At 42.9% G+C, this 27226-nt stretch overlaps 1 protein-coding gene and 1 pseudogene across 1 annotated transcript in view; both read right to left on the minus strand.

The window, feature by feature from the left end:
- Window positions 1-2185: 2185 nt before the first annotated feature.
- LOC101143223 (leucine-rich repeat-containing protein 37B) overlaps window positions 2186-27226 on the minus strand; it is a 32475-nt gene continuing 7434 nt past the window's right edge. The window contains 9 exon segments of the mRNA XM_055388591.2: window positions 2186-2424; window positions 5585-5689; window positions 6295-6587; window positions 7790-7930; window positions 9881-9999; window positions 20121-20195; window positions 20781-20852; window positions 24284-24364; window positions 25014-25085. Coding sequence (XP_055244566.2) covers window positions 2362-2424; window positions 5585-5689; window positions 6295-6587; window positions 7790-7930; window positions 9881-9999; window positions 20121-20195; window positions 20781-20852; window positions 24284-24364; window positions 25014-25085 — 1021 coding nt within the window. The 3' untranslated portion in view covers window positions 2186-2361.
- On the minus strand, window positions 10015-15548 carry LOC109026923 (endophilin-A2-like; annotated as a pseudogene).

A 27226-nucleotide genomic window follows, 5' to 3' on the forward strand; every position in this document is an offset into this window, starting at 1 on the left:
TTCTGACGCATGTTACAACATGGAGAACCCTTGAGGGCATTATGCTAAGTGAAATAAGCCAGTCACCAAAGGACAAATACTGTGTGATTCCTCTCATATGAGGTACTTAGAGTGGTCAGATTCATAAAGACAGAAAGTAGAAGGGTGGTTACCATGGGCTGGGAGGAGAGAATGGGGAATTAGTGTTTAATAGGTACAGAGTTTCAATTTGGGAAGATGAAAAAGTTCTGGAGATTTGTTTTACAACAGTGTGAATATACTTAACACTACTGAATTGTACACTTAAAACTGGTTAGAGACAGCCAGGTGTGGTAGCTCATGCCGGTAATACCAGCACTTTGGGAGGCTGAGGTGGGAGGATCACTTGAGTCCAGGAGTTCAAGACCAGCCTGGGCAACATAGCGAAATCCTGTCTCTACAAACAATGCAAAAATTGGCCAGGTTTGGTGGTGTGTGCCTGAGGTGCCAGTTACTTGCGAGACTGAGGTGGGAGGATCACCTGAGCCCCGGGGAGGTTGAGGTTGCAGTGAGTCATGATCACACCACTGCACTCCAGCCAGGAAGACAGAGTGAGACCCTGTCTCAAAAAATAGGTGGGGAGAGGGGGCAGTGGTTAGACTGTAAATATTATGCCTACTTTACCTCAATTTTTAAAAATTGTTTGAAGCCACACACAAAAGTCTTATTTAGTGAAATCATGTATTGTATGATTTCATTTATATGAAATGTCCCAGATGGGCAAATTCATAGGAAGTAAGTAAATACTTGCCAGGAAATAGGAGAGAAAATGGGGAGCAGGGCCAGTGATTCTGGGGCTGCTTTCTGGGGTGATGAAAATATTCTGGAATTAAATAGTGGTGATGGCTGTACAGCCTTGTGAATACTATACTAAAACCCACTAAATTCTGCACTTATTTAAAAGGGTGAATTTATGGTGTATAACTTATATCTCAATAAAAATTAATAAAAAGGAGTGGTATGAGGAATTGGGAAAATACACACACACACACACACACACACATATATATATACACACATATATGTGCCTTAACTCTAATCAGTTCCCTTTGTCCTTTCTGAAACAAAGTTATACCCAACTGATAGTATAAGGTGTCCAGTCCAGATCTCTCTCTTTCTCTCTCTCTCTCTATATATGTATCTGTATCTTTCCAGAAAAATATGCAAAATGGCTTGGTGAATTTTCTTTTTGATTTTAACACTTAACTTTTTTTGGCCAGTCGTGGTGACTCACACCTGTAATCCCAGCACTTTGGGAGGCCGAGGTGGGTGGATCACTGTAACCCAGGAATTTAAGACCAGCCTGGGCAACGTATCAAGACCCCTTCTTTACAAAAAATACAAAAATTAGCCAGGCTTGGTGGCACGTACCTGTAGTTCCACCTACTTGAGAAGCTGAGGCAGGAGGATCACTTGAGCCTGGGAGGCAGAGGTTGCAGTGAGCCAAGATTGCACCACTGCACTCCAGCCTGGGTGACAGAGCCAAACCTTGCTTAAAAAAAAAAAAAAAAAAAATCTAGCCTCACAGCGGCTTAGGCCTGTAATCCCAACACTTTGGGAGGCCTTTATGGCAGGAGGATGCCTTGAGCCCAGGAGTTTGAGGCTGCAGTGGGCTATGATTATGCCATTGCACTCCAGCTTGGGAGACAGAAAGAGACCTTGTCACAAAAATAAATTTTTTTTTCTTTGCTTTCTTCCTTTTTTTTTTTTTTTTTTTTTTTTTTAAGACAGGGTCTCACTCTTTCAACTGTCACCCAGGTTGGGGTATAACAGCTCAACCTCAGCTTACTGCAACCTCCACCTCCCAGGTTCAAGCGATACTCCCACCTCAGCCTACCAAGTAGCTAGGACTACAAGTGCACACCACCACCCCTGGCTCATGTGTTTTGTGTATTTTTTTGTAGACATTGGGGGTTTTGTCATGTTGACCATTTTTTTTGTAGAGATGGGGGTTTTGTCATGTTGCCTGAACTGGGCTCAAGCGATCCACCCACTTCAGCCACCCAAAGTGCTGGGATTACCGGTATGAGCCATTGCGCCTGGCCAATTTTTTCCTTTTACTGTCTGTGGTTCCACAACTTCCTATTTGCCTGTTCTCTATGGACTTTCTACTTCATTTGAACTCTACTTAGATTGGCCTAGTTTTAGTCAAATCTTCAGTAACCAATTTATTACCATTAAAAATGATCTAACAAGCTTTATTTTTATTATTGTTAAAAATTCTCATTTTGAGGAACACAACCACAAAGTAAAGAAAGTTTTCATTGATTTAAGTAAAAAACCAACATTTAATAACAATTTTAAAAACATGGCTCCAGGCCATCCACATGCTTTAACTCGTGCTCAGCCTCCTGATATTGATGGGTTGTCTTTGTATTTTTCTGATGCCCTTTTATGTGAATTCACCTGTTTTGGAAGAAAACACAATTAAGGTTATCTATCACAACAACCACTATCTCCAATGTGTATTCATTCCTTTTATTCATTTTAAGTCTCATCTACCCGATGAGATAACTTTTTTGAAGACAGGAATTGTATGCTGTTTAACAGTGCTTTGATTCTTCCACAGTTCAGTCATCCTTGCTACCTTGCAGAGGACTGGTTCTAGGATATCGCCCCCACACCATACCAGAATCTGTGGATGCTCAATCCCTTATGTATAATGGTGCAGTGTTTGCATATAACCAACACACACCCCCCCCCCATATACTTTATTTATTTACTTACTTAGAGACAGGATCACCCTCTGTCACTCAGGCTGGAGAGCAGTGTCACAATCACAGCTCACTGCAGCCGCAAACTCCTGGGCTCCAGTGATCTGCCCACCTCAGCCTCTTGAGTAGCTGGGACTACAGGTGCATACCACCACACTAGCTAATTTTTTTATTTTTATTTTTATTAAAGACAAGGTCTCACTATGCTGCCCAGGTTGGCCTCCCAAAGTGTTGGGATTACAAGTGTGAGTCACCGTGCCTGGTCCCATGTACTTTAGGTCATCACTAATAAAATGTATAGATATTGTATAATGGCAACAGTTGTTATACTGTACTTTCTAATTGTATTTTTATTGTTTCTTTCTTCAAATATTCAGCCTTATCTAGTTGAATCTGAAGATGTGGACCTGCTGATGAAGAGGGCTGACTGTATCTAACTTAGGGTCTTGCATGCAGCTGGTACTTAACGCATTTTATTGACTGTTTTAGCTAACATTCAATGGACAATTCCTAATAAAAAACTCTTAAAAGTATGAAAAAAAGGAAACCTGCTCTAAAGTGGCAGGAAAACCAGCCTGGGCAACATAGCAAGATCTTGTCTCTACAACAAAAGTTTTAAAATTAACTGCCTGCCTGTAGTCCCAGCCACTCAGGAAGCTGAGGCAGGAGGATCCCTTAAGCCCAGGAGTTTGAGGTTACAGTGAGCTAGATCACACCATTGCTCTCCAGTCTGGGTGACAACAAGGCCCTGAGAAAGAAAAAAAAAAAGAAAGGAAAGGAAGGAAAGAGTGTAAGTATTGAAAAGGAAGAGACAAAACTGTCATTATTTACATATAAAATAATAAATGTTAGCCAAAGAAGCCTAAGAGAATCAACTAAGATTTTACTGGAAGTAATATGAGAATTCAGTACGGTGGCTAGAAACAAAATCAAGAGAGCAGCACACAAACCTCAGATGCTTTTCAGATGTACCACCAATAACTAACTAGAAAATGGAAGAAAGATCCCATTTACAATGGCAATACAAATGTCTGAAGTATTTAGGAACAAAGATACAAAGATCTGTTATCTAACAAAAGATGTGTAAGATCTATATGATGGAAACCCTAAAACTCTTCTGAAAGACATTAACACGAAATGAATTCATGACATGAAATACCATGTTCTAGAATGTTGTACAGATGTCAATTCTCAAATTTATCCACAAATTTAAGGTAATCCTATTCAAATCCCAAGATAGTTTTTGGTGGTGGCTGTTTTTGAGACAAGGTCTCGCTCTGTTGCCCAGGCTAGAGTGCAGTGGTATGACCACAGCTCACTGCATCCTCGACCTCCCAGGCTCAAGCAATCCTCCCACTTCAGCCTCTGAAGTCTCTCATATGGTGTCCAAGAAATGGGGACAAATCTCACAAAGGGACTAGGCTCAGGAGGGCTGGAATATTCAGGGAAGTTTCTTTCTTTCTTTTTTTTTTTTTTTTTGAGGCAGAGTCTCACTCTGTCCCCCAGGCTGGAGTGCAGCAGCCTGATCTTGGCTGGCTGCATGCTCCACCTCCCAGGTTCACGCCATTCTCCTGCTTCAGCCTCACAAGTAGCTGGGACGACACACGCCTGCCACCACACCCAGCTAATTTTTTGCATTTTTAGTAGAGACGGGGTTCCACTGTGTTAGCCAGGATGGTCTCGATCTCCTGACCTTGTGATCCACCTGCCTTGGCCTCCCAAAGTGCTGGGATTACAGGCGTGAGCCACCGCACCTGGCCTATTCAGGGAAGGTTTCAAGCAGAAAGATGAACTGAGTTGGCTTTGGAGAGATTCACAGGACTCCCACAGGCAGAGTGAAATAAGGGCATTGTAGATGGACAAAGGCACAGATAAGCAGCAATGGGGACGGTGTGACTGGGGGACGCTGAGGGGCTGCTGTGGCTGGAATGGAGGGTTGCCACCATAATGGAAATGGCCAATGAGGCAAATAAGGTTGGATTAGGAGCACAGCATCAAGGGTGCCAGCTTATTAAATCCCTCTTCCAGTATGCTAGCACTGGCCTGCTGGGAAAAGTAATACATCACATAATCAAACAAAAGGCAAAAAGAGGCGAGCTCCAGGAATGGGCACTGTAAACAGGACTCGCCCCAGGGTAGCCAGATGCAGGCTTTAGATTTGTTGATGCAGGTTGAGCATCTCTAATCCGAGGGGGAATGTCTCATATGGTGTCCAAGAAATGGTGACACATCTCAAAGAGGGCCTAGGCTCAGGAGGGCTGGAGTATGAGACATTCCCCCTCCCCTGTGAATTTGAAAACGTGGCCAAAATTTTTTTTAAAAAATGGCTACCCTGTAGTTCTTTAACTGGACCTATTTAGACAACACTTTACACACTGGAGAAGGATGATACTATGTGAATCTAGTAAGTCTACAAGACAATACTTCTCTCTTTTGGCTGTCTTCTTCCTCTCCAGGGTGATGACAACTCCGTGAGGTTGGAGATTATATGTCTCTCATCATTTAAGCAACAAGGAAATAAATTAGTGGCAGAGTAAGGGGTGACTCAGTGAGTACATCCAATTGTTGACATAGTTTTGGGTGGGAGAAATTTTGCTATTATATCAACTTAACTTCTTAAAATAGTCTAGTGGGATTAACTTGGTTTTGTTTCACAGAGACCTCCTGGAAGCCAGGATCCTTTAAAAATCCTGGAATATACATTGCAGTAAAAGAACAAAGCACACCTCAGCCTTAAATGACAGAAGAAGAATGTCAAGTGGGAAAGTGACGTTGGTTTTCAGTTTGTGGATTCTGAATCCACACAAACACAGGATTGTATTCTGAAAACCTGAATTAATTATTGTCCTTACCTCTATAAGACAAAAAATTATAATAAAAATTATTAGTATTACAGTCACAGATATTGCGAAGATGAGTTTGTTCTTATAGTCATATCCTGGAACTTCTTTCATGAGCTAAAAAAAAAAAAAAAAGAAAAAAGAAAGAACAATTAAAAAAAAAGAGACAGAGAATGGAAGCTAAATTTTCAAAACCCCAGTATTCCAGTTGAGTAGCTTACAGCTTCTTTTGTTCTTTTTATTTTTTTTGAGACAGGATCTCACTCTGTCACCCAGGCGGGAGTACAGTGGTGCGATCACAGTTCACTACTGACTCGACCTCCCTGGGCTCACATGATCCTCCCACCTCAGCCTCCTGAGTAGCTGGGACTACAGGCACGTGTCACCACACGCAGCTAATTTTTGTATTTTTTGTGAAGACAGGGTTTCACTATGTTGGCCGAGCTGGTCTTAAACTCCTGACCTCAAGTGATCCACCCACCTCGGCCTCCCAAAGTGCTGGGATTACAGGCATGAGCTACCACCCCCGGACTACAGTTCATCTTGTGCCCTAATCTATTTCACTGTCTACATGAGCAAAGTGGGAGATCACTGTCATGGCCAAAGTTACATGGCCAAGACAAGCTATGGCCTGGGAGTCCCAGGTTCTCCTATGTGGGCACTTTCCTGGCATATGCTAAATGATGGGGAATCTGGGTCTCATGTTTCTGTGTGCTCCTCACCTCACTTGACTTCTGCTCTTTCTGTTCATTCTGTTCCATGTTCTCATTAATATAATTTTTTTTTTGTTGGTCCGTATCCCATTCTACATTCAACGCCTTTGCTTCCTGCTGCTCGCGGAGAAGCTTCATCAGGAGGCCTGTTCGCGACATGAGCTTGGCACAGCTCCCTTGCACATGTGTTTCTGAACATTCCATTTTCAAGGTCCGGATAACATGAGACATGAACTTTCTCACATCCTCGTTGGGGATGAGGGACCGTAGCTGCTCGGTTAGCTGAATTTCAAGCTGGTCACCTGGGGACGAGAGCAATGGGTAATTGAAGCTTTTGGGCTCAGGGGACAAGTCAATGCCCACATTGTTGTATTCCCATTTTGTCCCAGTTTGTTTAACAGTTGGTTCTAAGTTGAATGGAGTCCCAGCGGAAACTGCCTCAGGAGGATGATTATAGTTTGTGTTTTCAGAGATGTGTCTTTGAACACATCTCTTTTGTGTCTTTTACATTAGTTGTGTCTTTTACACTAGTGTTTTCTATAAAACGTTCTGAAGGAGCAACTACTTCCAGAAGAGGGTTTTCTTGAGGACTCAGGTCTCCTAAGGATGAAAAAACCCCTTGTGAATTTATGAGGCTCTTCGCTGCAGAGAACAGCGGCCTCTTTGCAAGCATCGGTCTGTTGAGATAACTGCCCTTTCTAAACTTTCAAATCTTTTTGGCCTTGGGTGTTCTGTGGGCCACACGGGAGTGAGTTTTATAAAAGCGGTATTTTTTTCTGGAATGTGCGATTGGTTTAGCAGCCTTCATGTTTTTCACTCTAGCCATTGCCATTTCTAAATTTAAAATGGTACAGGCTAAGTCTTTCGATCTGTCTCTGACCTGAGGTAGGGCTTTTGCAGGGCTAGAGGCAGAAGGCACGCCCATGGAGAAGGGTTTCAGCACAGAGGAGACTGCTGCCTTATGCTCTTGGGTGAATGAAGGCTTGGTGTAGATGGTGTTTCCCACTACCTTCTCAGGCCCCTGCACTATGTGAGGCTGTTCCAGCTCCCTTGGGGCTGGACCCTCAAGCCTTTTTCCTTTGGCAGCATTGTCCACAAATGCCTGGGCATCCTGTTCTTTCCTAGTGCTGTGCTTTCCCACCTCTTTGAAGTGCCTTTCCTGGATGCTCCTTGGGCCCGTGAGGACTCTGTTCACTCTCTGCAGGTTTTTGCCTACACTTTGAATCTTTGCCAGGCTGTTTTCCTGTGGTTGCACAGTTTCTAATTTTTTTTTCAAATATTTGGTTTTTAAATTTGTTACCTAGAAGGCTGGACTGTGAGGGGCTCTTTCTATTGTTTTTCAAAATACTCAGGAGCCTATCTCCATCTTGTACATTTGAAAATAGCTGTTCAGTGAACGGTAACAATATTGATTCTGCACCTAGATTTCCCAGTGAGAGATAAGGCAAGATGTAACTTAGTGCACTGCTAACATCACTCTTGTCATTGGTGTCTAGCTACTCACTCCCAAAGCCTGACAAGTTGATGCCACTGCTGTCTGAGGGCGCCTCTGACTCAATAGTCAGCTCAGTGCTCATGTGCTGCTTCCGAGCTTGTAACATCTTCATGAACGCTCCTTCTGGAGTCCCTAAAGATGCTTCTTCAGCTGTCAGAAAAGAAGAGACTGCTCTGATCATGAAATATCTTTGATCATCTTTCATACTCAGTCCATAGCTGTATGCCCCAGTCACACAGAGTAAGAGTCAGCAAACATTCGAGTGCCATTCAGAGAGGAGAAACATACACCCAAACCTAAACCTATGAAATGGCAACAACGAAAGGAGGAAAAGACATCTTTTGAAAACATGGCCACCTACTTGGAACATTCCATAGTGTGACATAGAGTAACTCTGCTTAGGATTATTCCGTTGATCCCCAGGGGCCAATTGCCCAGTGCTCAGTCAAAGCCCAAGGTGGAAGACAAGTGCTTCCCTGATGAGCTGATGAACTGGCCTCTCTGCAGACTGCTCCATACCCTGTGCTGTCCTGCCTCATATGCAGAGAGAGCACAAGGCTCCCACTCTCCTCATCCTCAGTGTGCCCGTGTTCTTGCTACCATCGCAGCTGAATGCAGTGAAAGGCGGTCCTCTGAGAGGAGCAGGGTGGAGATGCTAAAGTGGATGCCCCCTCCCATTGCTGATAGATCCTCATCTGGCATGTGCTCCACCCACCCACCCCATTCTCTGCTCCCACATATCATAGCCCCATCACAGAAGATGCGACATGGAAAAAAACACTGTGTCCACCTTAGTTCTTTTCTTAAATTTGGGCAGGGATTCAGGGTGTAGGTTAGATTTTTAATTTGCCAGATTGTATGCCTATGTTGTTAAATATACAATGAATCTATGGTATGGTAGCAGTTTCTGGATAAACATTACTTGAGGTCCTAAATGCAGAAGGGAAAAAGTGACTCTTGTCAGATGCCTACTTCACTTTCATTCATCTCTAATATTTTGGATGGGGAACCACCCAAAGCTTCTGACTGCATGAAGGTCAAGTGTGCCAGTGTGCAGCTGGGCTTCTTTTCCAGAATTAAAAGTATTTTGGGTGGTGCTGAAGGTCAGCGGAAGAAGTAAAGATTGCGAGAAAGGAGAAACATGGGCTTGGGGAGAACCCAGAATTGGGGACAGAAGACCTGGCACTAGGCTACAGCACTTAGCACCTCTGATCTTGTTTTTCCTCACCTGTAAAAGGAGATTAACAATGCTTTTCTGCCCACCTCTTGGGGAGAAGGGAAGAATATAATTGGTAAAAAAAAAAAAAAAAAAAAAAAAAAAGAAAGAAAAAGTTTTGAAAAATAAGCAACACTGTCTTTATAGAAGTAGCCAAGCATTATTAATTATCCACCCCATATCACTGGTAGATACCTGTATTCAAGCAGTCACATTTTAGAAGTCATGAAGTTGGTGCTAATAAACCTAATCTACAGAAAAACTCTTGAAAAAACTTGAGCATTTGTTCTGCGAATAGAAAGGTTTGAGATTCAGAGCAAGTGCAGAGTTGGATGGACTAAGAATGGAAAAGCCCTCCATTCCAATAGAAGAGCCAGGTAGCAATTTCTGGTTATGGAACCAGAAGCTCTCAGGCTTCAAATAAAACAGCATCACTTCTACTCTTATAAAACTGTAAAAACAAAAACAAAAACAAAACCGGATCTACATCTGTCCTAAAAGGCAGAGAGTACTTGAGACCTCATGGATATAAAACCAGCTTACAAACTACATTGCACTATATGAAGAAATTATCACTGGGGGCAAAGCACCAAGCAGAGAGCACAGTACACAGTGTGTGGATATTAACGTTATTCCCTAGCCTTCCCATTTCTTTCTCTTGGTCCTTTATGCATATGCAACTGTTCCATTATTAAATTTTGTAATAATAACTGACAACCTGACTCCCAGCAAGGGAGTCATTCAGAAGTTGAGGGAGTTGAAATCTGACTGAATAAATAAAACAATTATATCATCAGCTTAAAATTTCATCAATTAAAAATAAAAAATTAAAAACAAATACTTAAAATAATGTAACAATTTATCACCAGGCAATTTGGACTCACGACAATGTATGCTGTTAGTCAGACATGCAGTGTTGCAATGCAGCTTGACTGTTTTGCGGACAGCCTCAATGATATTTGTAAATTGGCAGAGGCAGCAGACCATATGGCTAGGTAAGATCCTATAGATGAAAACACAAAACAATAAATTAGTGGTAAAGCGGTTACTTGAGTAGGTAAAGGAGGCAGCCAATGCTACCACAGGGCTGGGCACAGAGGTGTTACTGAGACCTGTGGACTGGACACTTGGGTAGGAACCAGAAGGCCAATGGGAAGGAGGACACAGGTGCCCAACTGAAGGGTAAGCATGGCAGTGAGTATGGTATGCCTAGAATAAAGGTGGTTGGGATTAGAATTGGGTGACACTGATCAGTAGTTTAAATTCAGAGGTATCTCTTCCCGACTCAAAAGTCTCGCTTTGGGCTGAAAGTATACAGGAAGAAGGTAGACTTCTAAGAAGAGTCTGAATAAGCCACCAACTTCTGAAGGCCCTTTCTCAATTCCTGTTGGGAGTGGGAAGTATTAGAAATTACTCTGGGCATTAAAAATAGCTCAGCTTAACCTGGATTATGGGGTTAAAAAAAATAACGGAGATTGCATTGGCCAAATCTGGACAATTTGAGCATTCAAAAGAATAACAACAATAAGCTACAACATAATATATAAAAAATCCATGAAGAATGATATTTTAAAAGAGGGGGAGTTGTTCTTTAATGAAATAATGCTAGCTAATAAATGTAGAAGGAATGACAGAATTTTAAAAAGTGTCACTTTGCAACCACCAATGTAATAAAAATAGATTCAGACAAAGATTATCACTGATGGACAGTTGGGTGAAAAGACATTTGAGAACAGGATCTTCACTGATCTCAAAGTACCACCCCACAGATTTTTTATTAATTACCAAAGGGAAAAGTAATCTTTTATTTTTTTATGAGACAAGGTCTCACTCTGTCACCTAGGCTGAAGTACAGTGGCAAAATCATAGCTAACTGCAGCATCGACCCCCCTGGGCTCAAGTGACCCTCCAAATTCAGCCCCCCCAGGTAGATGGGACTATAGGCTTGCACCACCACCCCAGCTAATTTTAGTTTTTTATTTTTGTTATTTTTAGTAGAGACAGGGTTTCACCTTGTTGTTCAGGCTGGTCTAAAACTGGACTCAAGTGATTTGCCCATCTCGGCCTTCCAAAGTGCTGGGATTACAAGTGTGAGCCACCACACCCAGCAAAATAACTACAGTGGAGAGATCTGGAAGATCACCTTAAACAAGTGATCAAACTTAGCATTATGAGCCACCTGGGGTCACGAGGCAGGAAAGATACGTCACCTATGCAGTATTCTTCCCAAAGATGCTTAACTTGAATCTCATGTGGAAACAGAGAAATCCAGATTGTGGGACAACTTACAAGACAACTATCTTTGACTCTTAAAAAATGCCAATGTCATGAAAGATCAAAAAAAGTAGAGGCATGTTTTAGATTAAAGGAAATGAAGACATGACATGCAGTGCCTGATCTTTGACTGGATTCTGTAGTATTCTTTCATCTTTCTGGCATGTTTGAATTTTTTTCAAAATATAAATTTGGGCAAAAGAGATAACCAAGATAATTGATTAATTTATTGTTATGGCTTCTTGGGGGCAGTTTCAGAGAAATAAAAACAATCTCTGTAACTGGAATAAATTCTCAAGGTTAATCTTAAGCAGTATAGCATGGTCATTAAGAATACAGATTCCACAGCCAGACTAGGCTTAAATCCCAGCTCTGTGAATAACGTAAATTTGGGCAAATTGCTTAATCTCTGTTCCTTCGCCTTGTCATTATAATAGTACCTACCTCAAATGAGTTTTGAGGATTAAATGAATCCCTACCTGAAAAATGTCTGGCACACAGTGAGTGATCAATAAATGTTAACTACTATAAATATTACATTACAGAAGTTGTAGGGGGGGCCTCTTTTGAGTCCTCTAAAAGGATGACTTTGTTAGGGCCACATTAAGACTGTGGAAACAGAAGAGTATTCAATGGATACATGAAGTCTGTGATTTGGGGGTATGATGTATAGAGTTTTAAATTAAAACTGCATCCAGTAAGTTGGCCTGATACATCTTTCAAACCTACAGAGGAATAATCACAAGTGACTCGTATTCTTTTGGGTCCAATAGAAGCCTCTGATCTTCATATAGATTGAATGTACCCAGAACAATAACCTAGCATTTTACTTATATAGCAACCTTAACTCTGACACAAAGATGTTTCTTTTGTTTTGAGGCTGAGTCTCGCTTTGTTACACAGGTTGAGTGCAGTGGTGCAATCTCGGCTCACTGCAGCCTTTGTCTCCTGGGCTCAAGTGATCCTCCCGCCTCAGCCTCCTGAGTAGCTAGAACTACAGGTGCCTGCCACCGCACCTGGCTCAATTTTTGTATTTTTTGTAGAGATGGGGTTTCACCATGTTGCCCAGGCTGGTCTCAAACTCCTGAGCTCAAGCAACCCCCTCTCCTTGGCCTCCCAAAGTGCTGAGATTACAGGCATGAGCCCAAAGGTTTTGTTATTCTTTTCCTGCCCCCAGCTTTTGATTTTAAACATTTTCTTTTTTTCCTTTAAGGCTTAGGATGGCTAGGAAGCATTTTCAAATGGTATAACGAACACCTGTATAACTTTCATCTGGAATCAACAGTAGCTAATACTTTGCCACATTTCCTTTCCATGTGTGTATGTTTATACATTTAATGGACAAACCATTTGAGAGTCAGTTGCAGACATAATGACCCTTTACCATTAAATACTTCACTGTGCAGCCCCTAAGAACCAATGCATTCTCCTCCATAACCAGAAGACTCTCATCACCCAATGGAACTTAATATTATCATTGCTTACTATGCATTCCATATACACATTTTCACAATTGTCCCAATCATAACATGGCTTAAAAAATTCAGAATCCAATCAAATATCAGACATTGCATTTTGTGTTCATGATTTTTTTTTTTTTTTTGTAGAAAGAACTTTAACACTTCTGTTTACAAAATTCGGGCATACATTTCAGTTTCCTCTGAACCGTGCCCAAGGCTGTGTGCTCATCTCTGCCAGGGTGTCTGTGCCCTTCATGTACTGCTGATCACGAGGGTGCAGAGCAGAGCCTGGGGTCCGGAGGCTTCGCTGGGCCTCAGGGGGAGAGGAATGTGAATGTGGCCCAGCCCAGAGGACCCTCCATTTCATCGATTTTGGATTGGGCGACAGAGGAAGCAGATGTCGGGGCTGCAGACATGCTGGCCTGGACAGGGGTCTGGGGACCCCGGGGCTGCCTGCCGTGGTCTAGAGGAGATGGCTGGGGCCACTTCCCACAGGGTGGGGTGGCAGCGGCTCGGCAGGGGGAGGCCTGGCTACCAGGGGCTTGAACATTTGCTCACTGGAGCCTTTGTGCTTGGCCCTTAGCAGCACGGCTGGGGCTGTGGTCCCGTGCGAGGTGTGCTGGGGGGGTGTGTAGGTGGCTGGTGGTGGCAGCTTGTGCCAGAGTGACACAGGCTTCCGTGGGCCTGGCTGGGGGCAGTTAAAAAGCTGAAAAGGTACTTGGTGTGTGAGGGTAAGGCTTGGGAGGCAGGGCCCTAGAGGAGGCCATGTTCTCTGTCCTGGTTGAGGGGAGCGGTACGGGGGGAAGGTGGGGCAGATCCCAGCTGGCCTCTGTCTCCTGGCTGCAAGCTGACAGCAGGCCAGGGAAACAGTGAGGCCCTCTGCCCTGGCCTTGGGGAGGAGTGCATGTGTGAGGCTGGGGTACTGTGGCCCTGGAGTGGGGCTAGGGTTCATTGCCAGGAGCAGGCTTGTGGGGGGATTTAAAACCAGGGTCCTGTCTCTGAGCCACCCCACAGGGACACTTGATCCAAGCCTGTTAAGGCCATGGAACTCGAGGGTAGGCTGTGGGCTGGGCTGCCATGGGGTCAGGACAGAGGTGGGGGCTGCCCTGGAGGAACATTAGTGTTTCTGAGAGCACCTTAGTGTTGCCCCGTCTGGGCCAGCTGGGTGAGGAGATGGGGAGCGGGGAGGAGGCCGGCGCCATGGAGTGAGGAAGGGAGCCGTCACCGTTAGGGGTAAGCGCTAGTGTAAACGAGCGTCCCCACCCACCCAGATAAGCCTCCCACCCAAGTGTGGCTCCCTGCTGAGGGAGTACCTCAAGGGCCCGGGCCTGGGTGGCGCCCGCAGGCTTGGACACCGCCCTGGCAGCAGGAGCCCATGGAAGGCAGGAGACCTGGCAGGGGGTGCCACCCTGTGTGGATGGAGGGGCGGGGCGGGGGCACCAGTGAGTCACTGGGCAGAGGCACGAGCACGTCCACGTAGCTGAGCAGGAAGAAGCCCAACTGGCTGTCCAGCATGCCCTGGTACCAGTTCTCGTTGATCTGGTTGATCAGCGTGAAGACATCGCCCTCATGGAAGCCCAGCTCCCCATGGTTCTCAGGCTGGAAGTCATACAGTACCTTGCAGCTTGGCTGGTCTAGGGGCGGCATGCTCCTGCTAGGAGTCCGGATGGACTTGTCGGAAGATCGGAAAGGGGATGAAGCTGCAATCTTGGGGACTGTGGTGCGGGGGAAGCCCCCGTTGGACTGCTCAGGCTCTCCGAGGTCAAAGGGCTCCCGGAACTTGGGCTTATACTCCTGCTTGGGGCGTGAGGAAGCTTCCCGCATCCTGCGCTTGAGCTTCTCTGCCAGCTCGTCCAGGATCTGCATGGCCTGCCAGTGGTAGTTCAGCTGCGCCTCCGCCAGGGCCCGGAGTTGACTCACCTGCTCAATGTCGGTCTCCAGGAGGTTGTGCATGCTGGTTTCTGCTACCTCCTTGGAGTCCTCAAACTTCTCCAGTGCCTGATGCAGCTCCTCATCGGGGATCTTGCCCTGCCGCTTCTTTTAGTCAAAGTCCAGGCGGCGGCCCTCCAGCTTCTGCAGGTGGTGCTGGATCCCCTTCAGGTCTTTCTCACACAGGTTCTGGAGGAGGTCAATGAATTTCTGCTTGACCTCTATGTCCAGGGAGTCCTTCATCTCTGCCAGGTGCTTCATGGACTTGCCGGCATCCAGCAGTGCGTCACTGAAGTTGGACTCGTTGCCCAGCTCCTTCTGGTGGTGGATCAGGCACTCGCTCAGGAGCCCCTCCGACTGCGGGTAGCTGGGGTTCTTCACCTGGCCCTGGATCTTGCACACCGTGTTGAGCATGGTCAGCTTAGCCTGAGAGGCTGGGTTGGGCTGCAGGTACTTGATGGTCCTTGCCAGCATTTCCGTCACCGCCTTGCTGATGACATCTCCATCTCTTTGAAGTCATCGTCCAGCTTGGTCCCCTCAGCCCCTCCGACCTTCTCACTGACCAGCTGGCTCGCCTTGTAGAACTGCTTCTTCAGCCCTGCAACCGACAGACTGCCTCCCGCCGCCGAACCTCCCACCCAGACCACGCCAGCAACAGGCTCCCAGGTGCGTGACCCTCTGCACGCCTCAGGGGCCCCACCACGTGCTTGCCAGCTCTGCGCCTGCCCCGGGGCCACCTCGAGTTCATGATTCTTTAGTCTCCTTCAATCTAGATCTGTTCGCAGGATTGTTTTAAAGTATACTGAAAAACTTTGAGACTGTAAATGACCTGAGATATACATTATCCTTACTTGAGAATAGTAATTTTTCAATACGCATTAAAGATCATTACACATGAGCCAAGACAAATGAGCTGGCCTACTTACTTTGTAGATAAATGTGTAAACTCCTCAAGACTTCCAATAATGAACTCCAATAAGGAAATTAGTTCAATGTCTTTATGGCCTTGGTGACAAATGGTTACAGAAAATCAGAGCATTTTTTTCCTATCCACTAATGGTCAAGAAGAAAGCAGACAGATCCTCACTATCTTAGAGAACTAAGTGAGAAAGTTGGTCGATGAAGAGGACTTCATCCAGAGAGGAAGGGATGTAGCTTACAGCGAAGATGCTGCAGGAGGCTGAGGAAAGTGAGGCTAGAGCAGTAAAGCCCAGTGAAGATAAGAAAGTGACCTGACAAAAATGAACGGAGCAGAGTGCCAAATGAAGGGCCCTTTCCATGCTAATCTTGCATAATGCCCTCAACCAGCCTTAGCATAACTGAGTTTCTATTTAGCTTGCCATATTGTGGGGGGTGGTGGTGGCACAATTTAAGTTGCAGTAAGTTGTGTAACAAACTCACAATAGGGCCCTGCAGAAATATATATATATATATAATATATAAAATATATATAAAATATAAATATATAAAATATATATAGAAATATATATATAGAATATATAGAAATATATATATAGAATATATATAGAAATATATATAAAATACATATATAAATATATATACTATATATATATAAATATATAAATATATAAATATATATATATATATATATATATATATATTTTTAGGCAGGGTCTTGCTCTGTCACCCAGGCTGGAGTGCAGTGGTGTCATCTTGGCTCACTGCAACCTCTACCTCCTGGGTTCAAGCGATACCCCCGCCTCAGCCTCCCTAGTAGCGGGGACTACAGGAGTGTGCCATCACACCTGGTGAAGATATATATAGATATAGACAGATATATATCTATACCTATATCTACAAAGAAGGCCAGGCATGATGCCTCATGCCTATAATTGCAGCACTCTGGGAGAACGAGGCCGGAGGATCACTTGAGGCCAGGAGTTCGAAACCAGCCTGGACAACACAGTGAGACCTCATTTCTCCAAAAAATAAAAATAAAATTGCAAAAAAACAAAAAAACTATAAACCTCACACCATATATGCAAATTAACTCAAAATGGATCATAGATCTAAATGTAACTACACAATTTCTGGGAGAAGACATAGAGAGTAAATCTTTTCTACTTTGGATTAAACAACAGGTTCTTAAAGATTTCTTAGGTAAGAAACAAAACAGCACAAGCCATATAAGAAAAAATTGCTAACTTAAAGCTGATCAAAATTAAAAACTTCTGCTCTTCACAAAACTTTACTTATTTATTTTCTTTCTTTCTTTATTTTTTTGAGACAGAGTCTCACTCTGTTGCCCAGGCTGGAGTGCAGTGGTGCAATCTTGGCTCATTGCAACCTCCACCTCCCAGGTTCAAGCACTTCTTGTGCCTCAGCCTCCTGAGTAGCCGGGATTACAGGCATGGACCACCACAACTGGCTAATTTGTGTATTTTTAGTGGAGATTGGGGTTTTGCCACGTTGGCCAGGATGGTCTCGAACTCCTGACTTCAAGTGATCCACCTGCCTCGGCCTCCCAAAGTGCTATGATTACAGGTGTGAGTCACTATGCCCAGCCAGAGAACACTTTTAACAGAATGAAAAGACAAATCACAACCTGAGAGAAGATATTTACCAAACACATATCTATAAGGCCTTGTTTTTTGTTTTTATTTATTTACTTAATTTTTGAGATAGTATCTCACTCTGTGACCCAGGCTGGAGTGCGGTGGCGATCACAGCTCACTGCAGCCTCGACCTCCCAGGCTCAAGCAATCCTCCCACCTCAGCTTCCTGTGTAGCTGGGACCACAGGTGAGCACCACCGCACCTGCCTAATTTTTATGTTTTTGGTAGAGACAAGGTTTCACCATATTGCCCAGGTGGTCTAAAACTCCTGGCCTCAAGCAATCCTCCTGCCTCAGCCTCCCAATGTGCTGGGATTATAGGCATGAGCCACTGTACCTGGTCCCTGAAAAGACTTGTATCTAGAATCTATAAAGCACTCTTTTTTTTTTGTTTGAGATGGAGTCTCACTGTGTCGCCCAGGCTGGAGTGCAGTGGCGTGATCTCTGCTCACTGCAAGCTCCACCCCCTGGGAAAACGCCATTCTCCTGCCTCAGCCTCCCGAGTAGCTGGGACTAAAGGTGCCCGCCACTACGCCCGGCTAATTGTGTGTGTGTTTGTGTGTGTGTGTGTGTGTGTGTGTGTATTTAGTAGAGACTGGGTTTCACTGTGTTAGCCAGGATGGTCTTGATCTCCTGACCTTGTGATCCACCTGCCTTGGCCTACCAAAGTGCTGGGATTACAGGCGTGAGCCACCATGCCTGGCCTAAAGCACTCTTAAAACTCAATAATAATGAATCTCCAATGGGATAACAGGGAAAAAAAGCCTCAATAAAAATATTAATATCCAATTAAAATATGGGAACAGATTTGAACAGTATAGTAAAGAAGATATTTGCACTTGAACATTCAACATCACTAGCTATTAAAGAAATGCAAATTAAAACCACAATGAGATTCTACTACACATCTAGCAGTAGAAAGGTGAACATTTCTTTAAAAACTCAAATATAAGAATCTGCTGGGCTGGGCCATGCATGGTGGCTCACAACTGTAATCCCAGCACTTTGGGAGGCCAAGGCAGGTGAATCAAATGAGGCCAGGAGTTTGAGACCAGCCTGGCCGACAAGATGAAACCCCATTTCTACTAAAAATATAAAAATTAGCTGGGCATGGTGGGGTGTGGCTATAATCCCAGTTACTCAGGAGGGTGAGGGAGGAGAATCACTTGAACCTGGGAGGCCGAGTTTGCAGTGAGCTGAGATCTTGCTGCTGCACTCCAGCAATGACTCTGTCTCAAAAAAATATCTGCTGGGCTGGACATGGTGGCTCACGCCTGTAACCACAGCACTTTGGGAGGCCAGGGGGTGTGGATCCATTGAGGTCAGGAGTTCAAGACCAGCCTGGCCAACATGGTGAAACCCTATCTCTACTAAAAATATAAAAATTAGCTGGCTGTGGTGGCGGGTGCCTACAGCTACTTGGGAGGCTGAGGCAGGAGAACTGTTTGAACTCAGGAGGTAGAGGTTGCAGTGAGCCAATATGGCACCACTGCACTCTAGCCTGGGGATAGAGCAAGACTGTGTTGCAAAAAAAAAAAAAAAAAAAATGCTGAAGATGTGGAACAACTGTGACTCTCATACAATGCTGGTGGAAATGTAAAATGGCACAGCCACTTTAGGAAACAGTTCAGCAGTTTCTTAAAAAGTTAAATATACACTAAGCATGTGAACAATCCAACTCCTAGGTATTTACCCAAAGAAATGAAAACATTGGTTCACACAAAGACCTGTATATGAGTGTTTTTAGGAGTTTTATTCATAACTGCAAAAAATTGGAAGCTACCCAAATGTCTATACATTGATGAATGGATAAACAAATTGATACATCCACACAACTGGAATACTACTGAGCAATAAAAAGGAGTGAAGAGTTGTCCCTCGGTGTCTGCAGGGGATTGGCTCCAGGACCCCCTGCAGATACCAAAGTCCACAGATGCTGAAATATTTTATATGGAATGACATAATACTTGATATAATAAATGACATAAGCCTCGGGTATACTTTAAATACCTAGTACAGTGTAAATGGTATGTAAATAATTGTACCGTGTTTTAAATTTTCTACTGTTTTATTGTTGTATTATTTTATATATTTTATTTTTTCCAAATATTCTCCATCCATGGTTAGTTGAATCCATGGATGAGGAACCTGTAGATATGGAGGGCCAGCTGTACTGATAGGGGCAACAACATGGATGGTAGCATAATCTCAAAAAAAATTATGCTGAGTGAGGCCGGGCGAGGTGGCTCACACCTAGCACTTTGGGAGGCCGAAGCGAGCAGATCACTTGAGGTCAGGAGTTCGAAACCAGTCTGGCCAGCATGGTGAAACTTCATCTCTACTAAAAATATGAAAATTTGCTGGGCATGGTGGCACACACCTGTAATCCCAGCTACTTGGGAGGCTGAGGCAGGAGAACCACTTGAACCTGGGAGGCAGAGGTTGTAGTGAGCTGAGGTCATGCCTCTGCACTGCAGCCTGAGTGACAGTGAGACTCCGTCTCAAAAAAAATAAAAAACAATACTAAGTGAAAGAAGTCAAACACAAGAGGCTACATGCTACATGATTTCATTTATAAGACATTCCGAAAAAGACAAAACTATAGGAACAGAAATCAGATTAGTAGCTAACAGGGGCTGATGGTGGGAGGAAGGGATTGCCTACAAAGGGAAATGAGGGGCCTTTCTGAGGTGACAGAAATCCTTTATATTGGGAATGTGGTGGTGGTTATGTAACTATACATTTGTCAAAACTCATCAAACTATACACTTATAAAGGGTGAATGTTATATGAAAACTAAATCTCAATAAACCTGACTTAAGAAAATAATAAAACAAACCTAAAAAACCAACTAAGTAAAAATAAATCTAAGAAAAAATAACTTACAGTTTTTCCAGTTCAACAGTCATCGTGAGAATGTTCTTAAGTGTTGTAAGTGTGATGTGTGTTGTTCCCATGTCTCTGAAGAAGAAAGCCGAAACATTCATGATATGAACCCATTACAAAATTCTGTACTTCAAAAGATAATTCAAGGACATTTGATTACTTCTATTTTGGCTTCTCTATAAAACACGCTGCTTCAACAGTTTATTTGCCGTAAAATTCCAGAGAGATCTTATTAAAGAAATTTAAGTTCATCTACATCATCAAATTAATGATATTTAACAGAACTTACACTTTTTTTTTTTTACCATTATCTTACTTCTCATTTCATATTGCATTCAACCATCTTGATTTACTCTTTTCTTCCTTTTTAGAATAATGAACACCTATTTCTCTTTGCTTTCTTGGTTAAGTAATATTCCTCCATGTGTCTACATGTTCCAAATCTATACAGCTTCTTCGACACTAATCTCTTCCCCCGCTGGCTGTCTTGACCATTATACATCCTTTCTTAATCCTTTTCTTTGCCAATAACTTTTTTCAATAACTCAGTTAAAATTTAAATTATGACTTTTTAGCCTAAATGCAAAATACTTTATCTTTGATGACAAATTTAAAAAGCACAAATCATCTCATGACTCATGAGAGTACTATAGTACTTACAGATATTTTAATGCCGGCAGTTCAAAGAGATATGGATCTTCGACAGTAGTCAGAGGATTGCGATTGAGAATTCTGAAAAATGCAATGAAATTAAAATTACCTGCATTTTCAATGTGTGAAACTGCATAAAAAGTCTATATTCATTTTTTGGTATGGAACTTTTAGGTAAAAAAATAATTTTCTGCTTTTACATAATAAATCACCATTAGACTCCATAAAGCACTATTCCTTTGGGAACTACCTAGGTCTCTAGAAGATAAAGTAGAGGAGAGAAAGCAGGGAAGAAGTAGAAAAAAAAAACACAAGAAGTGGATAGCAAAGAAAAAATATGCCACAGAACTTTTCAGGTCAAAAACCCTAGAAATGACGATGTTGGTAGGAAGCCCTGACTCTGTAGGAAACGCTATTTCTAGTGTCCTCCATAATTCAAGTTGTTCATCCATAATTCAAGTTGTTTTTTTTTTTTTTGGAGATGGAGTCTTGCTCTGTCACCCAGGCTGGACAGCAATGGCTCCATCTTGGCTCACTGCAACCTCCACCTCCTGGATTCAAGCAATTCTCCTGCCTCAGCCTCCTGAGTAGCTGGGATTACAGTTGTGCGCCACCACGCCCAGCTAATTTTTGTATTTTTAGTAGAGACGGGGTTTCATCATGTTGGACAGGCTGGTCTCCAACTCCTAACCTCAGGTGATCCACCCCCCTCGGCCTACCAAAGTGTTAGGATTACAGGCCTGAGACACTGCGCCTGACTGCTTGCCTTTTATCTTTATAAAGTTTTTTAAATTTATGGTTTAATTTGCACAGTTAAGGAAAAAAAATAGGACCAATTCTTTTGCTTTATACCCAAAGAAAAAGGGATAAATCTAAGAGGAGGAACTGGTCAAAACCATACTCCCATCACATACTCCCACTTGTCTTCCTGTATGACATCACAGCCTTCGTTACACTGCATGTAACCACCTGTCTACTTGTCAGTCTCCTGGGCTATCAGCTCCTTGAGGGCAGAGACCACATCTTATTGTCATTGTCATCCCTGTGCCTGGTATGATGTCTGAAATTTACTAGGGATTTAATAAATGTTTATTGAATAAACAAATGACATTTTGTTTATCTGTCAATAAAATGAATAAATTCATTTTGATGTGAATTTTTATTCCAAAATGCTGGAATCTATTTTCTTTTTAATTCTTTAAAGTGAACAAGAAAAAGAAAAGAAACAGGAAGAAATAAAAGAAAATCACACTTTAGGTTAACCCAAGAATCATCACTGTACTTTTGCAGAAATTATAAAAATAATAATTCTTACAGTGAGTATCTATTAGGCTGCTACGTATTTGTGATCAGCATTTCACATTTCATCCTCACAATAACCTTATGTGGTAGATATTATTATTGCCCAATATTATAAATGAGGAAACTGAGGCACAGAGAGGTTACATAACTTGTCCTAGGTCACCAAGCTATGAAGAAGCAAAGCTGTAACCTGAACTCACGTGCTTACTCTGTATGAAGAAAAAAGGTTTACTTTAACCTTATGGTTTTACAATTTTTTCTTTTCTTTCTTTCTTTCTCTTTCTTTCTTCATTTCCCTCCCTCCCTCCTTCTTTCCTTTCCCTCCCTTCCCTCCCTCCCCTCCCTTCCTTCCTCCCTTCCTTCCTTCCTTCTTTTGAGTTAAAGTTTCCATTTATTGGCTGGGCCTGGTGGCTTAGGCCTATAATCCCAGCACTTTGGGAAGCCAGGCGGGTGGATCATCTGATGTCAGGAGTTCCAGACCAGCCTGACCAACATAGTAAAACCCCATCTCTGTTGGAGCCTTGCTCTGTCACCCAGGCTTGAGTGCAATGGCATGACCTTGGCTCACTGCAACCTCCGCCTCCTGGGTTCAAGTGATTCTCCTGCCTCAGCCTCCTGAGTAGCTACGATTACATGTGCCCACCACCACACCCAGCTAATTTTTGTATTTTTAGTACAGACGGGGTTTCACCATGTTGGTCAGGCTTGTCTAGAACTCCTGACTTCAGGTGATCCACCCACCTCAGCCTTCAGAAGTGCTGGAATTACAGGCATGAGCCACCGCTCCTGGCCACCAGATTCTGATGTGGGACTCCCACTGTTATAAAGTGCTTAGTAAAGGTGGTGAGTTTAAGACATTTGTACTGATGCTACCCAAACCTCTTGGTGGAGGGACCTAATGAGCCTGTTCTCTGGTGTGAGGGCAAAAGAAAAACAGACCCTCACTGTGTCTTCCCTAAGCATCAGCAAATTAATGAAGACAGAGAGGAGCATCTGCAGAAACTGCTGCTCTAATCCAGACACATCCTGAACACCTCCCTCTACCTCTAAATGAACTGTATGAAACTAGATTTCTGAACCACAAGAAACGTGGAAAGTATTTTCTAAAGTCAGATGTAGAGGAGAATCTTCACCTTGAGTCTAAAGTCCCCTTCAGGCCATTGAATATACCCACTCTGATTTGCTGGGTATGTTATACAGAGAAATCATAGAATTTTTGCACTTATGGTAGAAGAGTAGTCAGGAAAGTATATGGAATTAAAATAGAGCGACGTATTTTCTTTACAAATTTTTTTTTTGCACAATAGCTTAACATAAACACCATTTTGGCCAGGCATGGTGGCTCACGCCTGTAACCCCAGCACTTTGGGAGGCTAAGGTGGGCAGATCACCTGAGGTCACAGGAGTTCGAGACCAGCCTGGAGGGGAGGTTGGAGTGCAGTGGCACAATCTCGGCTCACTGCAACTTCCACCTCCGGAGTTCAAGCCATTCTCGACCCTCAGCCTCCCGATAGCTGGGATCACAGGCGCCTGCCACCACGACCTGCTAATTTTTGTATCGTTAGTAGAGACGGGGTTTCGCCATGTTGGCCAGGCTGGTCTCAAACTCCTGACCTCAAGTGATCCTCCCAAGGTGCTGGGATTATAGGCATGAGCCACTACACCCAGCCCTACACTTTGGATTTAACTTTGATTCCTGCTCATATGCAGAGTTTCAAACTGCTTAAATGTCTGCAACATTTAGCTGCAAGGGAGAAAGCTTAACACAAAGTCCTCCAGGGAGCAAAAAACTGCATCACTACGCCCAGCTAATTTTTTTGTATTTTCAGTAGGGATGGGGATTCACTATGTTGGCCAAGCTGGTGTTGAACTCCTGACCTCAGGTGATCTACCCCGCTCAGCTCCTAAAGTTCTGAGATTACAGGCCTGAGCCACCCGCCCAGCAACAAGGCTAATTTGAGGGTCACTGGTTTGATGCCTTTTCTTGCCCATGCCATAGGTCAGAACTAGGACAAGCAGAGCAGGTCATATATAAGCTGTGTAAGTCTCTTGGCCGCTTTGTACCTTAGTTTCCCCATTTCAGAAAAACGAATGGATCTTAAGACACACTTTTCAGAGTTCATAATGGGCTTATACCCAGCTAAGCAATAATTGTATGAGTTTTTATACAAAATAGTTGTTTACACGTATTCATCTTCTATTTCACTTACAAGTTGTGTAAAAACTGCATTCCGTGCCACGCCTGAAATGTTCCAAGGCTCAGTTCTGTAATTAAATTGCAGCCCAGATTTCTACAAAAAAAGACATAAGCCAAAGGAAAAAAAATTATTTCAGAACATTTATCATTTGCTGTGAGTCTAATTTACATAGGATGGAACATCACCTCAATCCTTTCTCTGTGCACTAAGGCAATCTCACTGTGGAAGATACTGGCTTATGGTTTATACTTTCACATTGCACATGGGGTGCATTAGCTACAAAACAGTGAGCGCTCAGTAAATACCTGTGTTAAGTGATCTTCATTTCTCTAGAACAGGATTTCACAACTTCAGTACCATCGACATTTTGGACTATATAACTCTTTGCCGTGGGGGTTTGTCTTATACTTTGCAGGATGTTTAGCAGCATCTCTGGCCTCTGCCCACCAGACGCCAGGAGCACAACCACAGTTTTGTCAAGCAAAAGTGTGTCTGGACATTACCAAATGTCACCTGAGTACAAAATCACACCAGTTGAGAACCACTGCTCTCTGATGATTCACTACGATCTGTGTAATAATTCTCACACTAATCTTTGCTAGAGACAAAAAGGACTTGCTATATAATTTTTGTACCTTTCTACTGGTCAAATTTTAATCATATTTCAAAATGAATAGCAAAGAGGTTTATAATTAAGTTTTATAAAAATTCCAAATGTAATAAAGTTATATTTGTAACTTACATATACTGCAAAAATGGTAGTGATTCAAATGTATGTCTTTCAATATATCGTATTTTATTGCAGGATAAATCTCTAGGAAAAATAAAACGAAAATATTGCCTTGATAAGTTATCAGTGTTGACTGGTATGAATAATAGCAAGAGTTTAGAATAATATTGAATACACATTTTTCATCTCGACTCTAAACATTTGGACCTGTATTTGAACTTTCCAGAGCCCCTAACCCTGCCTGTACCTCTCCTAGAGTCTTACCTTCATACTTTTAATAAATAACATATACAACTTAATAGACTTTGGAATTAATTTTTCCTGAGAGCAGTAGACTTGATTAGATGCCCTTTTGTAGTCTCATCAAATCCTAGATTATGAGCTCAAAGCTTTTATCTCTATGTATAGTTTCTAATATTAAAACGAATAGCCTCACATTTATACATCTTCCTAGTTTAGCTTTGTTTTCCTAAGCCAGTTCAGTATCAGAAGAAATAAAAGACATCCTTTCAACAGCATTTGAAAGGAAGTTACCCCTTTACTTAATACATAACTTTGAACTAATATTCAAATCATATTAATACAATTAATTTCTATCATATTAATAGAAATTCATTTTTGGTTTTATATTGCTTTAATATTTCATGAAAGCAATTTCTTCAGTTATACAGAGATGGGGCTTTTCCCTCCCTCTTTACCTGGATGGTGTAACGTTGTCTGGCTGATGTCTCCATCTCTAGTCTCTCTCTTCCTAAACTATCCTCCACACAGTCATCATATAAACTCTCCAGAAGTGGCTTGCAAAGACCAGCATCTCCTGGGAAATTATTGAGGATGCAAATTCTTGGTCCCACTCTAGACCAACTGAATCAATAACTATGAGGGCGGAGTCCAGAACTGAGTTCTAATGTGCCCTCTCAATGATTGTGATGCAGATCCATCTTACAGCACTGCTGTGATAACATGGCTCCCCATGATGGCTCCTCAGCTTGGCATTCAAAGCCCTAGAAGATCTGGCTCCAATTTCCTACCCTCCCTCCTTGTAATCTACAGGTACTCATGGCATTCCTCGAAGACTTTCCTGTGTTTTGCCCTTCTCCCATTTCCCCTTTGCAAGTTTAGAATATTGTCCCCAAGATGTCTGTCCGATGCTACACAATGGCCCTTCAAAGTCCTATTCAAATGGGATTGTTCTAGTAACATCTTCCTGGGTCCAAACTGAAGTCATTTTCCCCTCTTCTATGCTTCAGAAACAATTTATCCCTCCTAGTGCCTACATCCATTTCTTCTTATTAATGTAGTTATTTTTCATCCCATTTTTTCTGAGCATAAACTCCTTGAAAGCATGGACTAGGTCTTGATCATCTGCATTGCCCACCATGTTTAAAACTGACACATGGAAATAAAGTAAATTAAAATATTTGTAAAACAAATGAATAGCTGGCCGGGCGCAGTGGCTCATGCCTGTAATCCCAGCACTTTGGGAGGCTGAGGCGGGTGGATTACAAGATCAGGATATCGAGACCATCCTGGCTAACAAGGTGAAACCCCGTCTCTACTAAAAATACAATAAATTAGCTGGGCGTGGCGACGTGTGCCTGTAGTTCCAGCTACTCGGGAGGCTGAGGCAGGAGAATGGAGTGAACCAGGGAGGCAGAGCTTGCGGTGAGCCGAGATCGCACCACAGCACTCCAGCCTGGGTGACAGAGCAAGACTCCGTCTCAAAATAAATAAATAAATGAATGAATAGCTGGGGGAGTGAGTAGTAGGAAAATGATTATTTTAAAGCAAATGTAGTTTTATTACTTCATGGCCTCTGCAGCACTTTGGCATCCACTTGAGGGTCTTTACACCCACTTTCCTTAAGCCTTTCACATTTGAAAGAATCTGTCTGCAAAAGAGCATCACTAATAAGGATTAATGACATACACATCTCTATGGACAGAGGATAAGAATCAAGCTTTCATAGCAATTGAACATAGTATCTTCTTGTCTCTAAACAGACAGAAATACTATGCAGGTATCCCTTTCTTGGTAACAGGGCTGGGGAGATAGTTACTGTGTAATTAGTGAAGAGTTAGGGGCATTTCTGATATGCTTCTTACTGTAAACATTTCTAGCTCTACCACTTAACCACCATTTTAAACATCTGTTTTAATATAACAATTCCTGAAATGAAATCCTTAATACTAGTCTATTCTCTTGGTAGCTTAATATTCTTGATA

This window comes from Gorilla gorilla, chromosome 4, assembly GCF_029281585.2.
Source record: "Gorilla gorilla gorilla isolate KB3781 chromosome 4, NHGRI_mGorGor1-v2.1_pri, whole genome shotgun sequence".
NCBI classification, from domain to species: Eukaryota; Metazoa; Chordata; class Mammalia; order Primates; family Hominidae; genus Gorilla; species Gorilla gorilla.